Raw genomic sequence first — 22,107 nt, 5'->3', positions numbered from 1 at the left:
CGAAATTATTAAAATTCGTCACATACCTGCATGCAAGGCATGTTCCCTTTTTTGAATGTTGGCGTTTAAGTTATTAGAACTTCACTTGTTTTATTGTCCTACGATTAGGAAAGATAAACGTCGGAATAACGTGAAAATGAAAGGCTTTAGCATAGTTAGCGTTCAGAATTAACTGGTTTTTATGTATGTGATAATAAGTTTGCGTGTTTGAGAACGGGATTCAATTAAGTCTTATATATACTTTTTTAACATGATCGTATTTAATATTTTCTAACTGAACGATAAAATATTCGATTGGGTAGTCTTTTTATCATAGATGAAATAAAATTTATTATTTATATTTCGGCGGTAGAGAACTGACGGTTTAGTTTTTATACAGAAACATTGTACAACTTAATAAGCAGTTATGTTTTAAATATTTTCTTTAGAAACAGCAGCGCCGGACTTAACGAAGTTGCCGCCCCAGGCTAAAAAAAAATTGCCGCCCCTTAACATTTTTTTTAATTAAAAAAATTACGGATATAAAAAACATTTATTTGAATACAGGACCAACAACAGAATAGACCGACAGATCAACACAGAACATAAAATAAATATTAAAATATTTATATAAAATGACAACAAACGAACAAAAAAACTATAAGGTTTGCTTATATGCTTATAAAGGTTTCCTACGTACTTTTTTGTTTGCAAAATTATCAATTACTTCTTCGTAATTGATAGTTTTTAAAAGGTCGGACTCAATATGTAAAACTGCCAAATGATTTAGACGTTCTGTTTCCATAGTGAGTTTAAATACAGTTTTAAATTAAATAAGTTTTAATACGTTTCAATGCAGAAAACGAGCGTTCAACAGAACAGTTAGTAATAAAAGTACATGTGAAGATTCTTAATGCTATGAAAGTATTTGGAAACGGGTCTTGAGTGTTTTTTTTATAAATTACTTTAAGAAGCTCTCTAGCAGATGGTTTTGCTGACTTAATGCATTTTATAAATTCACGAAAATGTATTAATTCATTAGGCATTGACTCATCTAAATCATTTGGATAACAGGTTATTAAATGTCTGGACTTATCGGTAATGTCGTCAATACTTAAAGTGGACAAATCACTAAAGAAACCAAATTTAGTTGAAATTGTAGGCACTTTTCCTGTAGGAAATTTCAAGGATTAATTTATCAATAATAACATTAAATACATTTATCCTAAAATCGTCCCTAGCGTCAGAGTTTCATTATCACTGGTTTTAAAATGTCGTTTCCGTTTCACTTTTCTCTTTATCTGGCGCATATTCTTTCTCACCGAACAATTCTATGGCCCTTCTTTCATATTCCTCAAATGATTTAGTATTATCTAGATTTCTAATTTCAGAAAAATATTTTCCAATGAGCTATATAAATCTGCAGCAAGTTGTAGATCAATATCCACCAACTTTTTATTGACCGCATCTAATCTATTTAAAACGTCTCACTGTGGTCAATTTTTAAAAATTAACAGTAAAATATTAAAAAATCTGATGAGGCTAAGCGGCGTCAAAAACTCCATAAGTAGGCTTTGAAATAGTTGCTAAAAACATTTCATTAACAAATATGTCAAAGGTCGTTGCGAACTTACTGTTATTTTGATTGAAAGTGTAGTATAGTTGACAAATTAAACCAAATAATCTTGTTATTTGCACATGAATAAAGTTTTTAATTTGCGTATTCCGTGCAAAAAGTTATATGTCATTAATACTATCTAAAATGGAAAGAGCAATTGTTGTTGGTAAGTTTTTTGACATTAATGTTCTTCTGTTGAGTATTAAATATGAGTAAATAATTTTGATATGGTTAGATTTTTTTTTAAATTATTAGAATATACATTTTTTTAGTGAACTAGCAGAAAAAAGTCTTATGAGGTTTCAGTTTTAAATAAAGTTAAGTTGATAGTTAAACCATTAGACAACATTACCAAACCTACAAATTTACCGTCCTAGTCCGTCTATTAAGTCCAGGCAATTTTTAGGACGTATTGCCCATATTAAATGCTTGCAGGTTGTTGACTTTTTAAAAGCAACTGTTAGCAAAATCTGTAAGATCCATAGTATTATTCTTATAATCTGATAATTTGTAAATATCTAACATATGCAAATGATCGCAACCAAAATCTATTTAAAATAATAACAATAGTTAACTAAATAAATATGTAATCGGTTAAGGCTATATTCGAAATATTTTATGAACAAATAAAAGTTAAAAAAAAAGATAAATATTGTGGTATGGCCTAGACCTAAGTCCGGCACTGAGAAACAGGTGTAAACCTGTTTAAAACATCATTACTTATTTTAAACTCGCTTAAACAGGCAGCAAGTGGAAACATATTTTCCTTTCAACTATTTGATAGCAAAATAAAACACTAATTCACCACAATACACTAAAGCACTCTACTTTTAAACACTGAACACGCGTCTCGCTAACCATGTTAGCTAACTATAATAGTTAACCAATTTTTAGAAACGCGCATTGAGTGTTCAAAAGTAAAGTTTTTTGATGGTCTTCCCACGTTGCAACACGTGGGCCCACGTGCGAAAGAGTGTACACATGAGATCTGGGAGAGATGGATGGCGTGACGTGGGGTGGCATGTTGCCTAGTGTGTACGTAATACATGTAACTAAATTGAAAAACTTACGCACAGATCTTCATGACGTGGGGTAGCACGGTGTTGGCTAATGGGGTCCCGGCATTAATCACTTGTCAATTAAAAAAATATACCATTAATATTTCAAATTATATTTTATCCTCTCATAGTATCTCTATTTAATTTTTTGATTATGTAACGAGCACTTTGTTTACTCACTTGTTTAGTCGAACTGCTTGAATCCATTTTTGCTTTTGATCAAATCGGTGCGAGAAACTATCAAGCTATAATTCGGGAGAGTTGAATATCCGGAAAAGTTGAGTTATTGAATGCTATTGCATCCAACAACGCCCTAATCACGCTCTCCTTTACGCGTTACATTTTTTAGGCAATTTTATTAACATTTGAAATTGGCACAACACAACACGACTCCTAGTTCGAATTCTTTCTCACTTTTTTACTACCCCCTAAACAGCGTTACGTCCACACAAAACCTCATACCTGAATGTTTTATAATCTCAATAACTGCACTAGCAAAAACTAAATAATAATAATAATAGTTCCCGTATATAGCGTTTAACGCCTTGGGAGTAGCAAGGTACAACTTGCCATGCTAGAGCCGTTCGGTATACAAGGAAGGTAATGTGGCTAGCACTACGCTTCAACCGCCTATTATTACCTCCGGATTGTGAATCCCAAGTACTCATTTAAGGCTGAGTCGACCTAGGTACCCAAACTATTTTTATTTTAATAAAAATAGTCGGCTGATGAAATGCCGGGTGTAGGATTCGAACCCATACCTTGAGATTGGTAGACGAGAGCCTGTATTTCTACGCCACCGGGCACCTGCAAAATACTAAAATACTTAAATATTATGACAAAGCCACGATTTCAGTATTACTTTAATGCAATCGACATGAACTGTGTATTGATCATTTCTGATTTCTTCCGTTGAAGCGCTGCGGTCGGAATTTGTTGAAATCAATTGCATGGTGCAGCCTATAAAGCTTGTTTTTCATGTATCCGTTGTCCGACGATACGTTGACACGATATTAATTTTATTGGTAGAATTTAAACACTTTGATTAGTTAGAAAATAACGCAGTTTTTAGATTTTTTGCATTTTGATGCCTCCGTTTATCGGATATACGTTGGTGTTATTTTATATTTTCGTTTCCATAACGATTTTGTTATTTTACTATATTTTTATTAAGGTTAGATTAAATTTGTCAAAAAAGTGTCAAAACGTCCGTTATCGTATGTTCGGGTCCGTTGACGGGCTGAAGTAAAATATTTACGGATAAAAAAAGTGGCGCGAAAACGCTATGACCAATCAGCGCACCGTCGGACCATCGTATCAACGTATAACGGATGCATGAAAATCAAGCTTAAACAAGGAATTAAAAAAAAAACAATACATAATGTTTCATCACTGAAGGGCTCATATAATAATATTATGTCAAAAGCCGGAAAATACTCAAAAATAAACGTATTTCTCCTGTTCTCTAAACTAATAAGTCCTTTTGTTCCAGATATTCCTCGAAACATGGTTCATGCGTGACGACCTTTCACCAAAATCACCATGACCCAGTCCCACTACTCGTTGCGATGGAACAACCATCAGTCTCACATCCTAGCCGCCTTCGAAGCCCTCTTCCAAGCCGAAACCCTGGTCGATGTGACGCTGGTCTGTGCGGAAACTTCGGTACGCGCCCACAAAGTAGTTCTGAGCGCCTGCTCGCCATTCTTCCAGCGAGTGTTCTCGGAAAACCCCTGCAAGCACCCTGTCATCGTGCTCAAAGACTTCTGCGGCTGGGAAGTACAGGCCATCGTCGATTTCATGTACAAAGGAGAGATCAGCGTGGTGCAGGACCAGTTGCAGAACTTGATCAAAGCGGCGGAGAGTCTGCAGATACGAGGCCTGGCTAATCAGGATCCGTTTGGTGTGGATAAAGAGTCGATAAGTACGGTGAATCATACGCTGACACCGTCGAATTCGCCGAATGATTACGACAGGCAGTTTTACACTAACGGAAATAAGTTTCCGGATGTGAGTGCGAGGAATCCGGTGGAGAGAACGTCGCCGTTTTCGCCTATAGGGAACAATTACGATGCGCCAGTTAAGCTACCTCATATGCCCAGGCTCTCGTTTCCTGATGCGCTGATTCCACGGTCTGAGTGTAGTCTCCCATCCAAAGAAGAAAACAATTAAAGTATGTATATTTTTATATCATTTTTTGTTATTGTTTCAAATTATGTTTTTACCTCTAAAAGACGGTGGTACTGCTCTTATTTTAAGTTTTAATCCACCTCAAGTTTGCTTATTAGAGATAAATAATTTATATAGTTCCGACGCATTTCTTTCAATGACAACTTCAATTCCTTGTAAGACATTTTTTTAACCATAACCATCAACGATTATGACCTTGTAGGCTATCTTAGTTGTTTAGTTATTTAGTTTTAGTTGTATCATAATTATCATTATCCTACTCAATGCTATTAATTGGAATAGTTCTTAAACATTATGAGGCTACACTAGCTCTTCCACATACCCTCAAGATACCTAGATAAGATATTACGCACGTAGTGGGCGGAGCTAAACAGAAAATTACTATCCGGTGACGTCATCCGCGCGGAGAACAGATTTGCGACCGCCAAGGATCTTATCTAACCTTCTTGTATCGTCAGCATGAGAAAAAACAATATGGCGTTATTATTACATAATAACTTACTTAACTAAACATACTTGGTAATATTTGAGGGGTAGTTATATCTCCTTGGAATTTGACTTTCGAAAAATCCGTTTGCCAAAAATAAGCTTTTTACGTCACGCAGAATCGTGGTTAATCAATTACCCAACTTTTTGGAACACTGTATAATTTTTTAAAAAATCCTAAAATATGGAAAACAACAAAATAAAATAAACGTGTTTAAGGATTTTTTTTTGAAAAACTCACCGGTTTTTAAATAAAAAATATTCTAATATTTGAGGGGTGGTTTCGCCCCCTTAGAATTCGAGTTTCGAAAAATCCCTTCTTACCGAACCTCTGCACCCTAAAGTCAATCCGTTTTCCAAAAATCAGGTTTTTACGTCTAGCGCTTTAAGCAGGATCATCATTAATCAATGACCAGATTCTTCGAAACACCCTGTATACATTTTTTAAAAAATCTTAAAATATATAAAAAAAAACAAAATAAAATATACGTGTTTAAGTTTTTTTTCGGAAACTTACCGTTTTTTAAATAAAAAATATTGTAATATTGGAAGGGTGGTTTCACCCCCTTGGAACTGAAATTTCGAAAAATCTTTTCTTATCGAACCTCTACACCCTAGAATCAATCTGTATGCCAAAAATGAGCTTCTTACGTTGAGTGGTTTGAGCAGGATCGTGATTAATCAGTGAATCAGTCACTTAAGGATTTTATATATTAGTATAGATAATAACCAAACCAATGATTTTTTTACTCCAAACTTGCTATAGTCTTTTTTCTAAATTAAGGTCTTAATGTTTTACCAAAATTACCTCATTTTATTACTATTTTGTTACTATTCTAGGCCTAGAAGACGTTCTGGAGAAATGTGCGGACCTCAAGATCTAACCACCGGAACTATTAAATCCGGATCACCCTGTCCAGAGGAAACGGCCGAGAACCTTTGCATCAATAAAAGGAAAGAGGAAAAACACATAATAAAGGACGAACCCCTGAAAACCAGTACGCCGGAACCGAGTCTGCGCAGTCCGGAATTGGATTTAAGTACCCAGGGAAATGGTAAGGAGTTTAGATCATCGCCGATATCGTCGGCACCCCAGTCTGTGATGAATTTGAAGCAGGAAATCGAGAACCAATCACCGTTAGGTTTTCCACCGATGCCAACGGTTTCGGCTTTGGCGATGACAAATCCACATACTAAATGTAAGTAAAATATCTATGAATAATATCATTATTACCGGAATACCAAGGACCAGTTTTACTAGTTTGGGTTAAACTTCAGCTAAATGTTAATCTTGACGTCTCTTTTTGCTTTTAAGCTTGATTTCCATGCGTCCGTTATCCGTTGGTACGATCGATGGTCCGACGGCGCTCTAATTGGTCATAGAGTTTTCGCGCCACTTTTCATCCGCAAATTTTTTATACCAGCCCGTCAACTGAAAAAGATCTTACAACAACGTACGTTTTGACACTTTTTCGATAAATTTAATCTAACCTTAATAAAAATATAATAGTACAAAGTCGGGAAAACAAGAATTTTAAGCTGATTTTTTAATATATCTTTTGCTTCTCCTGACCAAAGTGCGGGCCGCCTGGCTACCGGCAGACTACTGCGGTCACTACTGCGCATAAGAAAAAATCCAGCGGTGTCAGATCTGGTGACCTAGGTGGCCATCTATGGGTCCCCTCCTACCAATCCACTGCTCTGGGTAATGATTATCCAACAACTCTCATACTGGGCGTACATAATGCTCCATCCTGTTGGAAGTGCAGCAAATGCTCATCCAGAAAAATATTTCCATTGGTGTCCCTTTGATTTTCCACCTCACGAATTATAAGAGGTTCTATAGCTGTATCTAACATTTCTGCATAAATTTCACCATTTAGATTTTCATTAATGAAGAGAGGACCGATGATATGATTGCCTAATATACCTGCCCAGACATTTATTTTTTGAGGGTATTGCGCCTCTCTAATAATGGGAGGATTGATGTCGCTTTGTTGATCTTGCCATAATTTTGCAAAACTCAATACGTCTGTCCGGGTCATACTCCCCTAATTCTTGAGTAATTAAGAGTTTGTATGGATGTAATTTGTGAAGCGTTAATACTTTCCTGACTGACTCACGCGACAGTCCAGTTTGATCTGCAACTTTACGAAGGGACGTAGTGGGAGTCACTAGCATAGCAACTTCACCAAGAATCTCAGTCTGAGCGGCTTCATTGAGCAGTCTTGGCTCATTTCTTTTCTTATTGCAAACAGACCCTGTTTCTTCAAATTTAGCTACTAACTCACGAATATGTACTTGTATCTAACATTTCTTTCACGATATCTTTCGTTGAATGCGGCCGCCGTTCTTGCAAAGCAGCGATTTTCAGCTCCGTAAATGAAAATCATTTCTACGCGTTCAGCAATAGTGTAAACCATTTTAAGAAACAACACTAATAATTGAAAACTATTAAAATTGTTTATGAAATTAACTTTCACAGCTTATTTTACTGATTCTGGAAGAACATGAAATAAATAATGAACACCAGGAGTCGGAAAATAAAGAACAAGTACCTACTTATCATTTGTTCGAAATATTAGGAATAAGCAAAACGAGAATCTTGTTTTTGAAAACGGCAAAAAAATTAAATTACTTTATGTGTTGTAGTGGCGATATCGAAGACAAATATTTTGTTCTATGAGGCGGTGAATGCAATCCGTTTTAAAATTAGATATTAAATACATTTCATTCATTTGTGAGGTTAAGTATCACAATTTTGACAAAATAATAATGCAGTTTATGTAGAATTCTATAAGGAACACAAATATGGTAAAAGAAATAGGGGTTGCCATTTAAAATTTTAGGGGTAGGTACCCTGGGGGTCAAAGGGTTGAAAGTAACACGACAACAAATGCCTCAAAAATTGTCCCCCTTGATATGTAAATTGACGTATTTCGCCAATTCTATTGGTTGAATTTAAAGATTTCCATTAGTTAGAAAATTACGCGAAATACTTTTAAACGAACCTCGTAGATTTATTTAGCTGCTCCTCGAGCAAAATATTTCGACACGATGACTTGCCTCAACGCAGCGACTTTCTGTGTGATGTTCGATTTCGTAAAAACGATGCAGTCGATTTTTCTAAAGGCTTGTTAACACCACTCGGTTAATAGATTATGCAAATGCGTCTTCGGAATTCTTGACCAACCAACCAGCCCATTCTTAATCGAGTTGCAATTTTATTACGATAGAGCTATTTTTATTTGCCTTTTAATGTTTGGTGCGGGAAACGATGTTGATTGATTGGGTCAGTCCATTGTTTCAAATTATTACATTAGTTTGTTTAAGGTGGTGAAATGTATGTTGGTGCATTCTATGAAATTCGTTCAATACAACAATATGATGTATTATACCTTATTTCTCTCTCTCTCTCTCTCTCTCGATGTCGTGACTGACTTCTTTGGAATGCCTCTATTTCCCTTTCTATTGTCTTCTTCCACATTTTTCGATTTTCAGCCTGGTGAAAAAAAAGGGGTCGGTCTGTGACTTGTTTGATTTGATCAGACCATCTCATAGGCGATCGACCTCTACTTCTATTTCCCTGTACTTCTCTCATCACTATGAGCTAGAGGTGAGAATTCTAGTTCCTTGGGAGGAACTAGTTCCTTAGTTCTAGTTCCTCCAAAGGAATAGTTCCTTGAACTAGGTCTTTAGTTCACAATAGTTCCCGATTAACATAGAACAAGATATTTCTTAATTTTACTTTTGGGACCTAAAGTGAAACATTCCAATAAAATATTTAAAAAATAAACTAAAAATCAAAAACAGTACCTATCCACGACAATTTTCTGTGGTAATTACGCCGGCTGTGGAAATAGACAAGGCCGAATCCATCGTCGTCGCCTTGTATTATATCTCGGATCTGCCGACTGAATAGATTCCCGTGAACTAGTCTTTTAATTAGTTCCTCTATGTCCGGATCTGATAACATACGGCTGGCACTCTCCACGCCTGCCTAGCATTAATCGCGCTGGCCCGATCCATACGTAGACTAGTCTTTTATTTAGTTCCTCTAGTTCCTTTAGGTCCGGATCCGATAACATACGGCTGGCGCTCCCCACTCCTGCCTAGCATCGATCGCGCTGGCCCGATGCGTACGTACGTAAACTAGTCATTTATTTAGTTCCTCTAGGTACGGATCCGATAACGTACGGCTGGCACTCCCCACTCCTGCCTACCATCGGGCTACGCGCGCTGGCCGATCCGTCGCATATTATTATATATCGGTCACAGTCTCGATCCAGGAATAGGTCCTGAGTAACTAGTTCTTTGAGAAACCAGGAACTAGTTCCTTTCATTCCGGGGTCGAAATAGTTCATTGGAACTAGTTCGTTCACGAACTACACACCTCTACTATGAGCCTGTCTATAATGTCATTTCCGCTTCTTGCCACGTGACCAAAATACTGCAACACCTTCATCATGCATAATGATGATAGTCTGGTGGTTACACTTAACTCTTCCAATATCGACTGATTAGAAGGGAATTCCAGGAATCCAGGGTAATTCCAATTCTAAGCAATCTCCTGTAGCACCACGTTTCAAAGAAATCAATATATTTTCGTTCTTTAACTCTTTATCTCCACGACTCTGAGCCATATGAGAAGATTTGAAAACCAACGTATTGAAAAGAGCAACGTATACTTTATTTAGGCAACAGCTTTATATCTATTAATTTCTTGCAACCTGACTTAACAAGTATGTTGTCAGATTGAGGAGCGATCGACAACGAATAACAATAACAATGATTTAAATAATTGGCAGTACAGTGTGATATGACTTTAGGATTATTGATTGCTACTGATGTCAAACAATTTCAGAAAATCATGTCAATTCATTAACCTCAATTTTTTTGATTCTTTCATCATCATCATCATTTTCAGCTTATTCAACCATTTCCCATTATGGTGTAGCCTCCATCACATATTTAGATACTGCCTTTGTAATTGGGCCCATTGTTGTCTAATGTTGGCTATGCGGGCTCAAGTTATCCCTGCTAATTTCCCAATATTATGGTCCATCTCAGGTTTGGTCAATTTTTGTGGTTCATCTGTTGTCCCTCCTTCTTGCCAAGTATCCTGCCCATTGCCACTTGAGGGATTTGATTATGTTGATGACATCCTGGATCTGACATCCTGGATGACCTGGATCTTTTGTCGTATCCACTCTATTCTTTTGCGGTATTGGTTATTCCCAGCATATTTCGTTCCACTGAGAGTTGTGAGAACTGTAGTTTCCTTATAATGTTCGTTTTAAGTGTCCAAGTTTCGCATGCATAGGTCATGACTGGTAGTACACATTGGTCGAATGTTTTCTTCTTTAGATAAACTCGCATTCTACATTTGAATATGATTGAGTTTCTTCCATAAGTACTCCATACTAACTAGTTCCCGAGCTGTGTATTAGTTGTCCTAAATATATATTTTATTCTTCTAATATTTCCAGTGTTGTGTTATTTATTAGAATGTCTTTTCTTTCTACTAGTTCGTTGTACATTACTTTCGTTTTTTCTGAATTCATTTTGAGACCCATTTTATTGCTGGCTTAATTTTATTAATTTGTGCTTGTAGTCCTTCAGGACTATTGGCAATTAGGACTATGTCAGCAGCGAATCTTAGATGGTTAAGATATTCTCCATCTATTTTTAATCCTTTGTTGGTTCAGTCCAGTTGACGGAAGATTTCTTCTAATGTTGCTGTAAACAGCTTTGGGAATTTCTCATTTGAAACTTGAACCCTTGGTTGGAGTATTTCTTATTACGTTGTAATAAAACTTTAAAAATATTGTGAAACTTCATGCATATTAAAAGAAGAGATAATTCTAAGGTATTTTTTTCAAAGAAATACATTAAATTTCTTTGATATCGAAGATATATATTTTAACGTTAAAGCTGATTACATATCTTTCAACAGAATAATGAAATACTACTGAAAAAAGTTTCCTTGATATAACTACTAATTCTGACAAAGTTGCCAACTAATTTTATGAAACTACGTGTAAACGAACTTTTAATTCGTTATAATGACGTGTATCACGAAAATAGGAATTTTTATCGAATCAAAAATTCATGCGGCCGAAGTCTTACACATTAAAGAAATGTCCCCGTGTGATTAGACGGTCTCTACCGCTCGTAATATATCTGTAATTTACATAAATTACTTTGCTTTCTTAAATATTAACGTCGGAATCGGTAATATCTGATATACATGCACAGAATATGTCTAATTACCGTTTATCGAATATTTATATTCGTGAGTTTCGTCTAATCAATAAGTCAGAAATAAGGAAAATTACCCCTTAATATTGGTTGAATATTTAAGGGACTCAAAAAATACTCATTAGCTTATACGACTTGGTTTCTCCATATATTACGGACATCCAGAGGTTCGATTATTCAATGCAATTGTAGGTTTGCATTGGATTTCAATTTATAGAAACTGCAAATTATAATGATTTTAAGACATTTTAATAATTATTAGCAATTAGATCCGGACTTAGTAGTGATTAGAATTGGATACAATAAAAAATTCTAATTATTTTATTAAAAATTATTTCTTATCAAATCAAAATTAAATTAACTAGAGCTACCCTGAACTGGGGTATCTTTGTGACTGCAGCATAACCTTGGTACATACTTCATATTTTCACATTGTGTAATCACATCCTAAAATACGACTAAATAACCCAACCTGGCCATTCATGCATTGAACACTGCATGTTTATTAACATTTCAAAAATTCAACTACAAATAGGCGTATTTTAGGAATTTTGTATACTTTTTTCCATAGCAACTGTTAAAATTGCCTTATATCTATCAAAAATAGTAGATAAAATAGTACTTTAACCGCAAGGGTAGAATAAATGATACTTTAATAGCGAGGATAGGTTAAAAACTTTATTTCTTCTCGCACGTTTTTTAATTGCTTCCATTTTTGAAAATGTTGTATTTCTTTTCATAAGTTATTCGGGATTTAAATGGAAGTAGTTTGGATATGGCGTTTGTCGCCTCAGCCTGAATATCTGTTGGTAATTTACTTATTTCGTTTTGAGCCATTTCTGGCTCCAATTCAATCAGCAATCGACACGAAAGAGAATTAAAAAATATTGACTCAAAACTGACAACTAAAGAGACAGCTTTATTTATTTGTCAAATTACATAGAAACCAACGCCAACCCAGCACAATATTTTTTCTACTCCTAATAAATTCCTTGAAATAATAAGGTCTGAATATTTTGAAAAAAATACCGAAGGTGTCATTTAAAAATCGAAAGTAGTAATTTCCGGTGGAACAGGAAGTGACCAAAAACAATTGAATACGTCAATCAATTCTAATTTATGTCATACACTAACATACCAAATCTCGTTTTTTTATCTGAAAAAATAAAAAAGTTATAGGGGATAAGCTACTTTTGTGAAGCACCACGTATAAAAGTCGAAACATCGTATAAAATTTCAACATTAAACGTAGTCAACATAACAACAGAATCAAACAAGTATATGGTGAACTAATAAGTATAATAGCTTCTTTTAAACCTGAAGTTTGTTTTAATAAATAAAATGTTCCCATTATTTGTCAATGAATGTTTAACAATTATTTTGTTTATTTTTTTCTAGTTTTTGGTCTCGATTCACATCTAGGCCTATTCCCTCCTGGACTAGACGCTTGCAGAAACCCACTTTTCGACATGGGCGATCCGAGAAGCGTCGTGGACACTCCCATGTTTGCCAAAAAGAAACGTACGCACTATCCCAAACCCATTTAACGAATTTATAATTAACTTTAACCCATTTATTCCAGTGGGGAGACCAAAAGGGCAACATTCGGCACCGAGAGGAGGCCCGCCCAGATCCTGGACCAACGCGGAACTAACCGAGGCCCTGCAGCACGTCTGGAACAAGAAGATGACGACCAGCCAAGCCTCGAGAATATTCGGTATACCGTACAACTCGCTCCTGATGTACGTTCGAGGGAAGTACGGCAAAAGTCTTAAATTGGAACAGTTGAGGAAGGATTGTATAGGAGGACCCAACCCTCCTATGGACATGTTGAGCTCGTTGGGAGCGAATAATAATAATCTGGCGAAAATCGACAGGGAACCGGAACAGATGCAGCCCAACGCGAGACCGTCGAGTACGGATCAGGATCAACAACCACCACAACCATCTGTAAGTGTACTTAGTTAGTTATTGATATTGCAAGCTTTTATTTAAATTGTAGTGTTTGTATTTGAGTGGTTTGTTACAAATTGTGCAAAGTATTTTTCACCTACTCTTAATAAACAGATTATGGCTCAATGCATAAATAGGGTGTAAAAAAATAGTGTATCAAACTTCAGTGTGTGATACTATAATAATAATAATAATAGCTCCCGTATATAGCGTTCAACGCCTTGGGAGTAGCAAGGTACAGCTGGCCATACTAGAGCCGTTCGGTATACAGGGTGGTGCACCTCATTCGCCTCGGTTGATTATACGAAAACGGAAAGATGTAGAAACAAAATATTTTATGGGTATATACGGGGAGGCAGTGTGCACAATTTAAAATTATTTTGATATATACAGGGTGTCTCAGAACTAAGATCCATACCAAAGTTATATTTTTTCTTATGGAACACCCGGTATTTTATTTCATTTTTGGATACTTGGGCCCAAAAAAAGGAATTTATTATAAGGGTTAAATATGTTTAAAATCTTTGGTTTTTAGATATTTAAATATGCATGCTACAAAAAATTGATTATTAACACCCTGTACATTACTTTTCAGAATTAATTCTTGTACTGAGTTTAAAGGTAAAGAAATAAACTTTACTAAAATATGTTATTGCTTCCTTAAATTTATACAGGGGTACCAAAAATTGCTGGTCTATTTTAAATATACAGTTTACGTAAAAACTTTGTTATTTCAAATACAACCCCCTGTATTTTTTTAAATAAATCGAAGCAGATTCAAATGCTCTTTCAAACTATATCAGGGTTTCCTACACCTATCTCACTCAGATTTTGAATAAAGAGCGATTTTTCTATAAAATGGCAACCAAGAGGGCTAGTGTCGTCAGGGTAAGTTTCTACTGACAATTAGTAGCTATTTTCAAAATCGAAATTAGTTTATAGCCTTTATTTAAATTTATACCAGTTTACTTTTATTTAATTTAACTACAATAGTTTAATAAATAATATTTATTAATACGTATTTATGATTCTATGGAGAAAAATGAAGAAGCAGTTCTTTGTTTTATTTTACGATAACCTGAAGATATATGGATTTTCTATAAAAGAACCAATTACGGCAAATTCAATTTCTTCACTTCCAACGGCAAGTTTCTGCCTAATAGGTTTTTTATAAACTACACACTCTGCGAAATAGGACAAGTAGTTTTTCAAATAAAGTTTTTTTTTCGCTTATCAGGAAGATTCCTATTTGGATATCTTTAAGCATAAGCTCTTGAGGCAAGAAATAATTTTCCTCGCAAAATAAAATCACTAGTAACATATCCATTCGTTCCGCCATGCACCAGCCGGCAGCAGATACGGTTTTATTTTCCTTCATAAAATAAAGAATACTTATTATACTATTGTGGGTAAATTTTAGTAAACTGTTTAAATAATAATGTCCATAAACTAATGTCGATTTTGAAAATAGTTACTAATTGTTACTAGAAAATTGCCATGACGATACCAGCCATCTTGATTGCCATTTTATTTAAAAATCGCTTTTTATTCAAAATCTGAGATAAATAGGTATAGGAGACCCTAATATAGTTTGAAAGAGCATTTGAATCTGCTCCGATATATTTAAAAAAATACAGGGTGTTGCACTTGATATAACAAAGTTTTTATGTAAAATAAATCCTTAAAATAGATCACCAATTTTTGGTACCCCTGTATAAATTTAAGCAAGCAATAATATTTTCCAGTAAAGTTTATTTCTTTACCTTTAAACTCAGCACAAGAATTAATTCTAAAAAGTAATGTACAGGGTGTTAATAATCAATTCCTTTGTAGCATGCATATTTAAATATCTTTAAATATCTCAAAAACCAAAGATTTTAAACATATTTAACCCTTATAATAAATGCCTTTTTTTGGGCCCAAGAATCCAAAAGTGAAATAAAATACCGGGTGTTCCATAAGAAAAACTTTGGTATGGATCTTAGTTCTGAGACACCCTGTATATTTCAAAATAATTTTAAATTGTTCACATTGCCTCCCCACATATACCCATAAAATATTTTGTTTCTATCTTTCCGTTTTCGTATAATTAACCGAGGCGAATGAGGTGCGCCACCCTGTATATAAAAGACTTCGAAAAAAATCGACATTAAAAAAACAAAATCTTTCCAGATGTTCTCCCCCTTCGCCCACAACTTCTACCCCGATTTCGGCACGGGCTTCCCCATCCCCGTCAGCATGATCCACCTGCTGCCCCAGAGCGAAAAGAACCGCACCGAACAACAGAACGCTGCCTACGGGCAGACAGCGCCGCACGACGACGACCAGCCGAAGCAGCAGGCCAAAGACGTGGAGCAGGACGAGCAGGAATTGTACAGGCCGCAGCCGATGGCCGTCGACAGCAGGGAACTGGTGCAGCAGAACGGGCAGGATTGAAACAGGTGGCGCTAGTGGTTAGCTAGCGCGCTGCTTCTTCGTTAAGCGGGTAGAGGGAGTTACTTGCGTGTTTTGCGTTCGTTTTTTGCGTTTCGGATGGGTTTGTGTAGGTTCGGAGAGGAGAGTTATGCAGGTATCTGTTTTATTTATTGATTTTATTGATTTGAAGTAATGAATTTATTGAAAATAGTTATTTAAACAAAGTAATGTTATCATAGCGAACTACATTTTTTTAATTAAAATATAACAAATTGTATACATATTATATCCAAGTTTTAGTTGGTATTTTTAATGCTTCAAAACATTTTAAATTAAAATTCTTAATCGATGAATAATGAATAGATGAAATATGGTAGCCACTATCATAGCGTTGATCTATTTAGAAAAATTCCTGATTGCAGTGTGCCTAGTTAGTACCAAGTATCGATGGTTTGAGATATATGCCAACCAAACGCCTATTTTTGTATATTATTACAAATATAAGACAATATATGTTCAAAAAAGGCTTTTTTTACAAAGCCCAACATTATTTACCATATTCAAACCAAAAATAATGGATTTATATTATTTAAATAAAATTTTTTTAATTAATTGTTCATTTTTTCCTTTTCTTTCTAATTTTGTCTTTATTTATTTTTATTTCTTTATTGCTTTTTCTTTATTTATTGCTTTAATATAATTTTTCTTTACTATCATTAAAAATTAAATCAAATAATTGCAACGACATTATTTTGTTTGTTTTTTAAATCCTTGTTCGATTTTATTAATTTAATTAAAATTGAAGTTACTATTTTTTTTTAATTTTAATAAATCATATCAATAAAAGAGATACCTGCAGAACACTTTGTGTCCGAATTTTAATGATTACCGTGATGGAACTATTTTTATAAAAGAGTGTAGGTTTTTAAACGTGTTCTGTTTGATTGTTGATTTTGTTTGTGTATAGTTATTGAAAATTGCGTTTCTACTTATTTTAAAGAGTCTTTGCTAGACTAAGATACTTACTTGTATGAGAAAAGGCAAAAAATGTATACGGAAATATAATCTATTTATCAGCAAAAGTTTAGGCGTGATTATTTCCGGAAAAAAATATTTAAAAAAATTAGCCTTTTCGATTGTATTTTAATATTACCTTTTTTTAATTCTACGTATATTTTGTCCTTCATAACTTTTTTCTATTTAAATTTTTAAGTATTTAAAAAAATTGTCTCGATTTATTTTTATTTTAAGTTTTTGTGTTCTATATTAGGTTATTTATTTACTAACTCTTTCCATTAATCTTATTAACTACTTACCCAGATATTGAACTACTTACTAGTTTTCTTGATTTAAACATTTTCACTGATATTTCTAAACATTATCAGTTCCAGATTTCTAAACTAACTTTACAAACCAATTTTCTCTTAGGGAAAAATTTAAGTAAATGTTTTTGACAAGACAATACATATTGTCAGTTCATTTTTGTTTTTAATTTTCAAAGAATATATCTCGATTATTTTTGACTTACTGAAAAAAAACAGTAAAGAGAAAAACTATGTTTCTTTTATCGAGATCTACCAGCCCTGAAAATATTTGCACTTATTTAAGACTCTGTATAGAATCAACTTTGTACAGGATTTTCTTCAAAATTGTGTTCTCTTTTTGTTACTTCGCTACAGAGCTTTGAAGACCATCTCGCACAATCAAAAGGAGCAAATAATTCGATGCAAAACAATACACCACAAAATCGCAAATTTACTGTTGCTGATGAATCGGTAATATTTCTTGCTGAGAATACCAGAAAGAACTCTTCTTTAGTCCTGCTAATCATAGTGATAAGAAAATATAATCTAGGGGCAATATTAGACTAATCAGAGGATCTACTGAGTGTTTTAGAATGCGGATCCTTGCGTTAAATTATTTCGTTTATTTGGTTTGTAATCGATAGAAAACGGTGGTTATGATGTTGTTTATGTACCGTTGAAATATAGGTTAAGAGCTTCCTCAGTTCAAACATGTTAATTTCGTTTCCGGTATTATAAAAGTTATATACAGAGCTGTCAGACGAGTTATGCATTGAACAGTTTCTGTATGAACGTATTTTAAAGTTGAATAATTGTTGAGATAGTAAAATAAACGGGAATTGTCAAGTGCAAATTTGTTTGACATCGTCGGGATATTAGAGAGGATGTTGGTCAAATTTCGAAAGATTTTGTACATAAACTGGAAATCTTGTCGGAATTTGTTTCTTATAAGACTGATCTATCATTATGCCAAGATGTTCCGCGACTCGTAATTTAAAACTACAAGTACTACAATTTTATTTTTTGAATACTACCACTATACACAGTTCCTCGAATATACAGATTTTTTACCAAATATTTACTCAATAATTCTATATACAATGGTTTTCTGTTTGTTAATACGTAACCAAAATATCCTGTCTCGGCCAGGATATATCCTTGATGACATTGACAGCTGCGATACTAGTGATTTTTTACAATAAATACAGTTTGTATAGTATACAGATATTTAAATAAATACAACCGTATTCTGTTTTAACACATACAAATATTTTTGAATTGAACTCCACAAGAAAAGAAATAGTTATTTGTTTTTCTATTTTTATATGCCGTACGTACAGATATAAGAATATTACCTACCTACTCGTAGAACTTCGTATTTTTTACTGATACTACCATAGCTAGTTGGAACGGACTGAGTTTTGATTTGTAGTTAAAAACTTTGATTTAACTTTTTTCAGTGTTCAGTTAGGAAATTCCATTTGGTTTCGATTTTCAACGACGAAGTATCTTCGAGATATTTTATAATAAAAAGGAACATTTTATAGTTTGAAGCAAAATTTGGCAAAATGATTCAAAGAAAAAGCGGTCTAGATTAAAAACGTGTAAAAAAATTACCGGTTAGTCGATAGAGTATAAAAAATGAAAATGTAATTAAACAGAAATAATGTACAGTTCAGAGTATATGTGTTGACTTCGTGTCTGTATACAAATCTATCATAATTATAAAATTATACTTGCGATAAGTGTCGTCACCAGTACTAAAAATTTAGAGAGTATTATTAGAAAAATTATGTATAAAAATGTAATTTTAGGCAAAGAATGTGGGTATACGGTCAACAATGTACAAACTATCAAATCTAAACAAACATTTTGGCTTTCCAGATCAACCGCTTTTCGAAAATTCACTTAATAATAGTTTTTTTGTTAAATTCCCATGTTATACAAAGAAAGCAAATTTTTAGAAACAACTTCTTACTACTAATTGGTATTTTCATAATTCAATAACATTATTCTAGGGTCAAGTGGTATAAAAATGAGACATTTTTCAAAACTTTTAGTTCTTTTCTTAGTATGTAACTAAGAAAAAAAAACAAAAAAAATACTTCTATAAAAGGTAATTGGTGGTAACGAAACTATTGCAGAAGTAAAAATATACCAAAAGAACCATAAAGAAGTCAGTATGCAGAAAAAAGTGTTTCATAACATTAAACTCATAAAAAGTCTAAAAATGAGACATACCTGAACATCATGACCAGTAAAATCATAAAAACTATCCACAAACTTAAAGATAATAATGCTCCCGGGTGAGGCAATAAGAAATATCTGTAACATCTGGAACAATATCTGGAGCCCATGCAAATGGCCCAAAGAGTGGACAACTTCAGTTATCATACCTCTACATAAGAGAGGTTCAACCAACAAGTGGAACAACTAGAGAACACTTTCGCTTCTGTCACATCCCAGCAAGATAATGCTAAATGTAATAAATGAGCGTTTGAAATATTATCTCGACTCCCAAATACCTAAACAACAAACAGGATTTGTCAAAGGCAGAGGTACCCGTGAACAAATAACCAATGTGCGACAACTGATAAAAAATGAAAAGTGAAGAGAATTTAATGTACCAGCTGTCATTTGCTTTGTTGACTATAACAAAGCATTTGATTGCGTCAAATGGATAAAGCTCTGGAGGATTTTAAGAGAAATGGGGGTACCAGAACATCATGTAGCATTGATCGAGAGCTTATATACTAATAACACAGCAAGGGTAAAAGTGGATAAACACATGTCTGAACACGTTCAAACAAATCAAGGCGTCCGACAAGGGTGTATACTCTCACCCATCCTCTTTAATATATATGGGGAATATATTATGCGGAGAGCTCTGGAAGACTGGGATGGAGATATCAGTGTAGGAAGAGCTAAAATCAATAACTTGCGATTTGCAGACGACACAACATTAATTGCGACCAGTGAAGAAGAAATGGCGAGTTACTGTTGCGAGTGGAAAATGAAAGTGCTGAGATGGGACTAACTATCAACCGCCAAAAAACGAAATTAATCTTCGTGGACAGAGGAAAACCCCTACAAAGATCTTTCCAGCTTAACGGTATCGAAGTGGTTTATGATTTTGTTTATCTAGAATCAAACATAAACGACGAAAGCAATTGTAAAATAGAAATTAGAGGCAGAATACAGTTAGCAAAAACTGCCACAACACGTCTTACAAGAATATGACACAGCAGAGTGATAACAACCCACACAAAAAAGAATTTGCTGCATACAATTGTCTTCTCAATATTTCTTTATAGAGTGGAATCCTGGACCATCAAAGCATCGAAAAGGCGCATGATAGATATCTTTTAAATATGGTGCTACAGACGTATGCTGAGAATACCTTGGACAGCTCTATTAATAATTTTTACGAGTACTTTGGACACATTGCTCGAAAACCTGCCGACAACATGGAAAAAATTATTATAACTGGTGATGTCCAAAGAAAAAATGTAGAGGTCGGTCCCCAACAAGATGGATCGATCAAGTAAGACAAACAACGGGTCTACCCCTACACTCAGCTATCCATCGAACTGAAGACAGATTAGCCTTATCAAAGACTAAGTATCAATTATGTGACACACTTATTTTATCTTTATTTGATTAGGCGATGTTGTTTATGGTACATCCATAAATGCTAGATTCTCTAGAAAAATCCAAATACTTCAAAACTCGTGTCTATGGTTTTCTTTTAACATTCCTTTTAGAGATCACATAACGCCACATTTTAAAAATTTACCTATTTTGTCCATGACTAACAGACGACAATTTCATTTAATGACATTCATTTATCGAATTTTAACTTCAGAGTAGCCTTCCTATTTGTTCTTATTATTTCACTACGTTGGCCATGCTCATTCGACTAGGCCAAGTGCATTATTTCAAAATTCCTCAACACCGAATAGCTAACTTCCAAAAATCTTTTAGTTTCATAGCGCCACATTTGTGGAATAATATTTTTAATAACTTCAATCCTTTACCAGATTATAAAAAACAAATCAAAAATCATTTACTAAATTCGTAAAAATAATAATTTCTTTAACTGATTTGTGGGGATCTGTGTTCTTCTCATATGCCCGTCATTGGTTGCTGTTCCGGATTTTACACTATTTCGTTATGCTTCTCTGCTTATCGCTCATCCCTGGTAAAATTATATTGTCTCTTTTTGTTATCTAATCTCTGTTTATTTTTATAATTTAATTTATTTTATTTTGTTTTTCGCACCGCTCTGGCATTTTGTGTCTTTGTATCAGTTTTTTTTATCGCGGTGCGATCCCTTTAGACACACATTTATTACGAATAATTATTAATCTGTAAAACTTAATGGGGTCTAATAAAAAAAATTTGGATTTGAATTTCAATTTTAATTTGAAATGGAGAACTTAAGAACCATAATGGCGAAGACTAGAAGAGAGAATTAGAAACACAAATATCAGACAACAATGTGGAATAGGATGTCGTGAGAGGGGGTAGACAAAGAAAAAGTCAATGGTTCGCACACGTAACACGCATGGAAGAAAACAGGCTACCACTTATAGCTCTTGAAGTAAGGTAAGGATATAAGGATCTCCCATGGGTAAGAGACAACCGGATTACCTCCAAAAAGATGGAAAGACAGTTGGCAGTCCATCTCCCAAGAACTCCTACAGAGGCAGCCTTAAAAGTAAGAGATTGACTAGATCTTAAATAAGTAGAAGAAGAAGAAGATCTGGTGACAATTATTGTTCAATGTTCCTAACAAGAAAACTGATTGAATTAATTTTTTAACTAAATGTGGCGTGTCTCA

The 22,107-nt window shown here is 34.2% G+C and overlaps 1 protein-coding gene across 1 annotated transcript in view; it reads left to right on the top strand.

Annotated features, from left to right (window-relative positions):
• LOC115882639 (protein jim lovell-like) overlaps positions 1 to 16,603 on the top strand; it is a 90,797-nt gene extending 74,194 nt beyond the window's left edge. The window contains 6 exon segments of the mRNA XM_030900829.1: positions 4,148 to 4,795; positions 4,798 to 4,828; positions 6,172 to 6,530; positions 12,991 to 13,113; positions 13,175 to 13,542; positions 15,718 to 16,603. Coding sequence (XP_030756689.1) covers positions 4,198 to 4,795; positions 4,798 to 4,828; positions 6,172 to 6,530; positions 12,991 to 13,113; positions 13,175 to 13,542; positions 15,718 to 15,981 — 1,743 coding nt within the window. The 5' untranslated portion in view covers positions 4,148 to 4,197 and the 3' untranslated portion in view covers positions 15,982 to 16,603.
• The last annotated feature ends 5,504 nt before the right edge of the window (positions 16,604 to 22,107 follow it).

Source organism: Sitophilus oryzae, unplaced genomic scaffold (assembly GCF_002938485.1).
Source record: "Sitophilus oryzae breed Bouriz unplaced genomic scaffold, Soryzae_2.0 scaffold_1793_pilon_pilon, whole genome shotgun sequence".
NCBI lineage: Eukaryota > Metazoa > Arthropoda > Insecta > Coleoptera > Curculionidae > Sitophilus > Sitophilus oryzae.
Note: the sequence above shows the minus strand (reverse complement) of the source record. Positions and strands in the feature narration are given on the sequence as shown.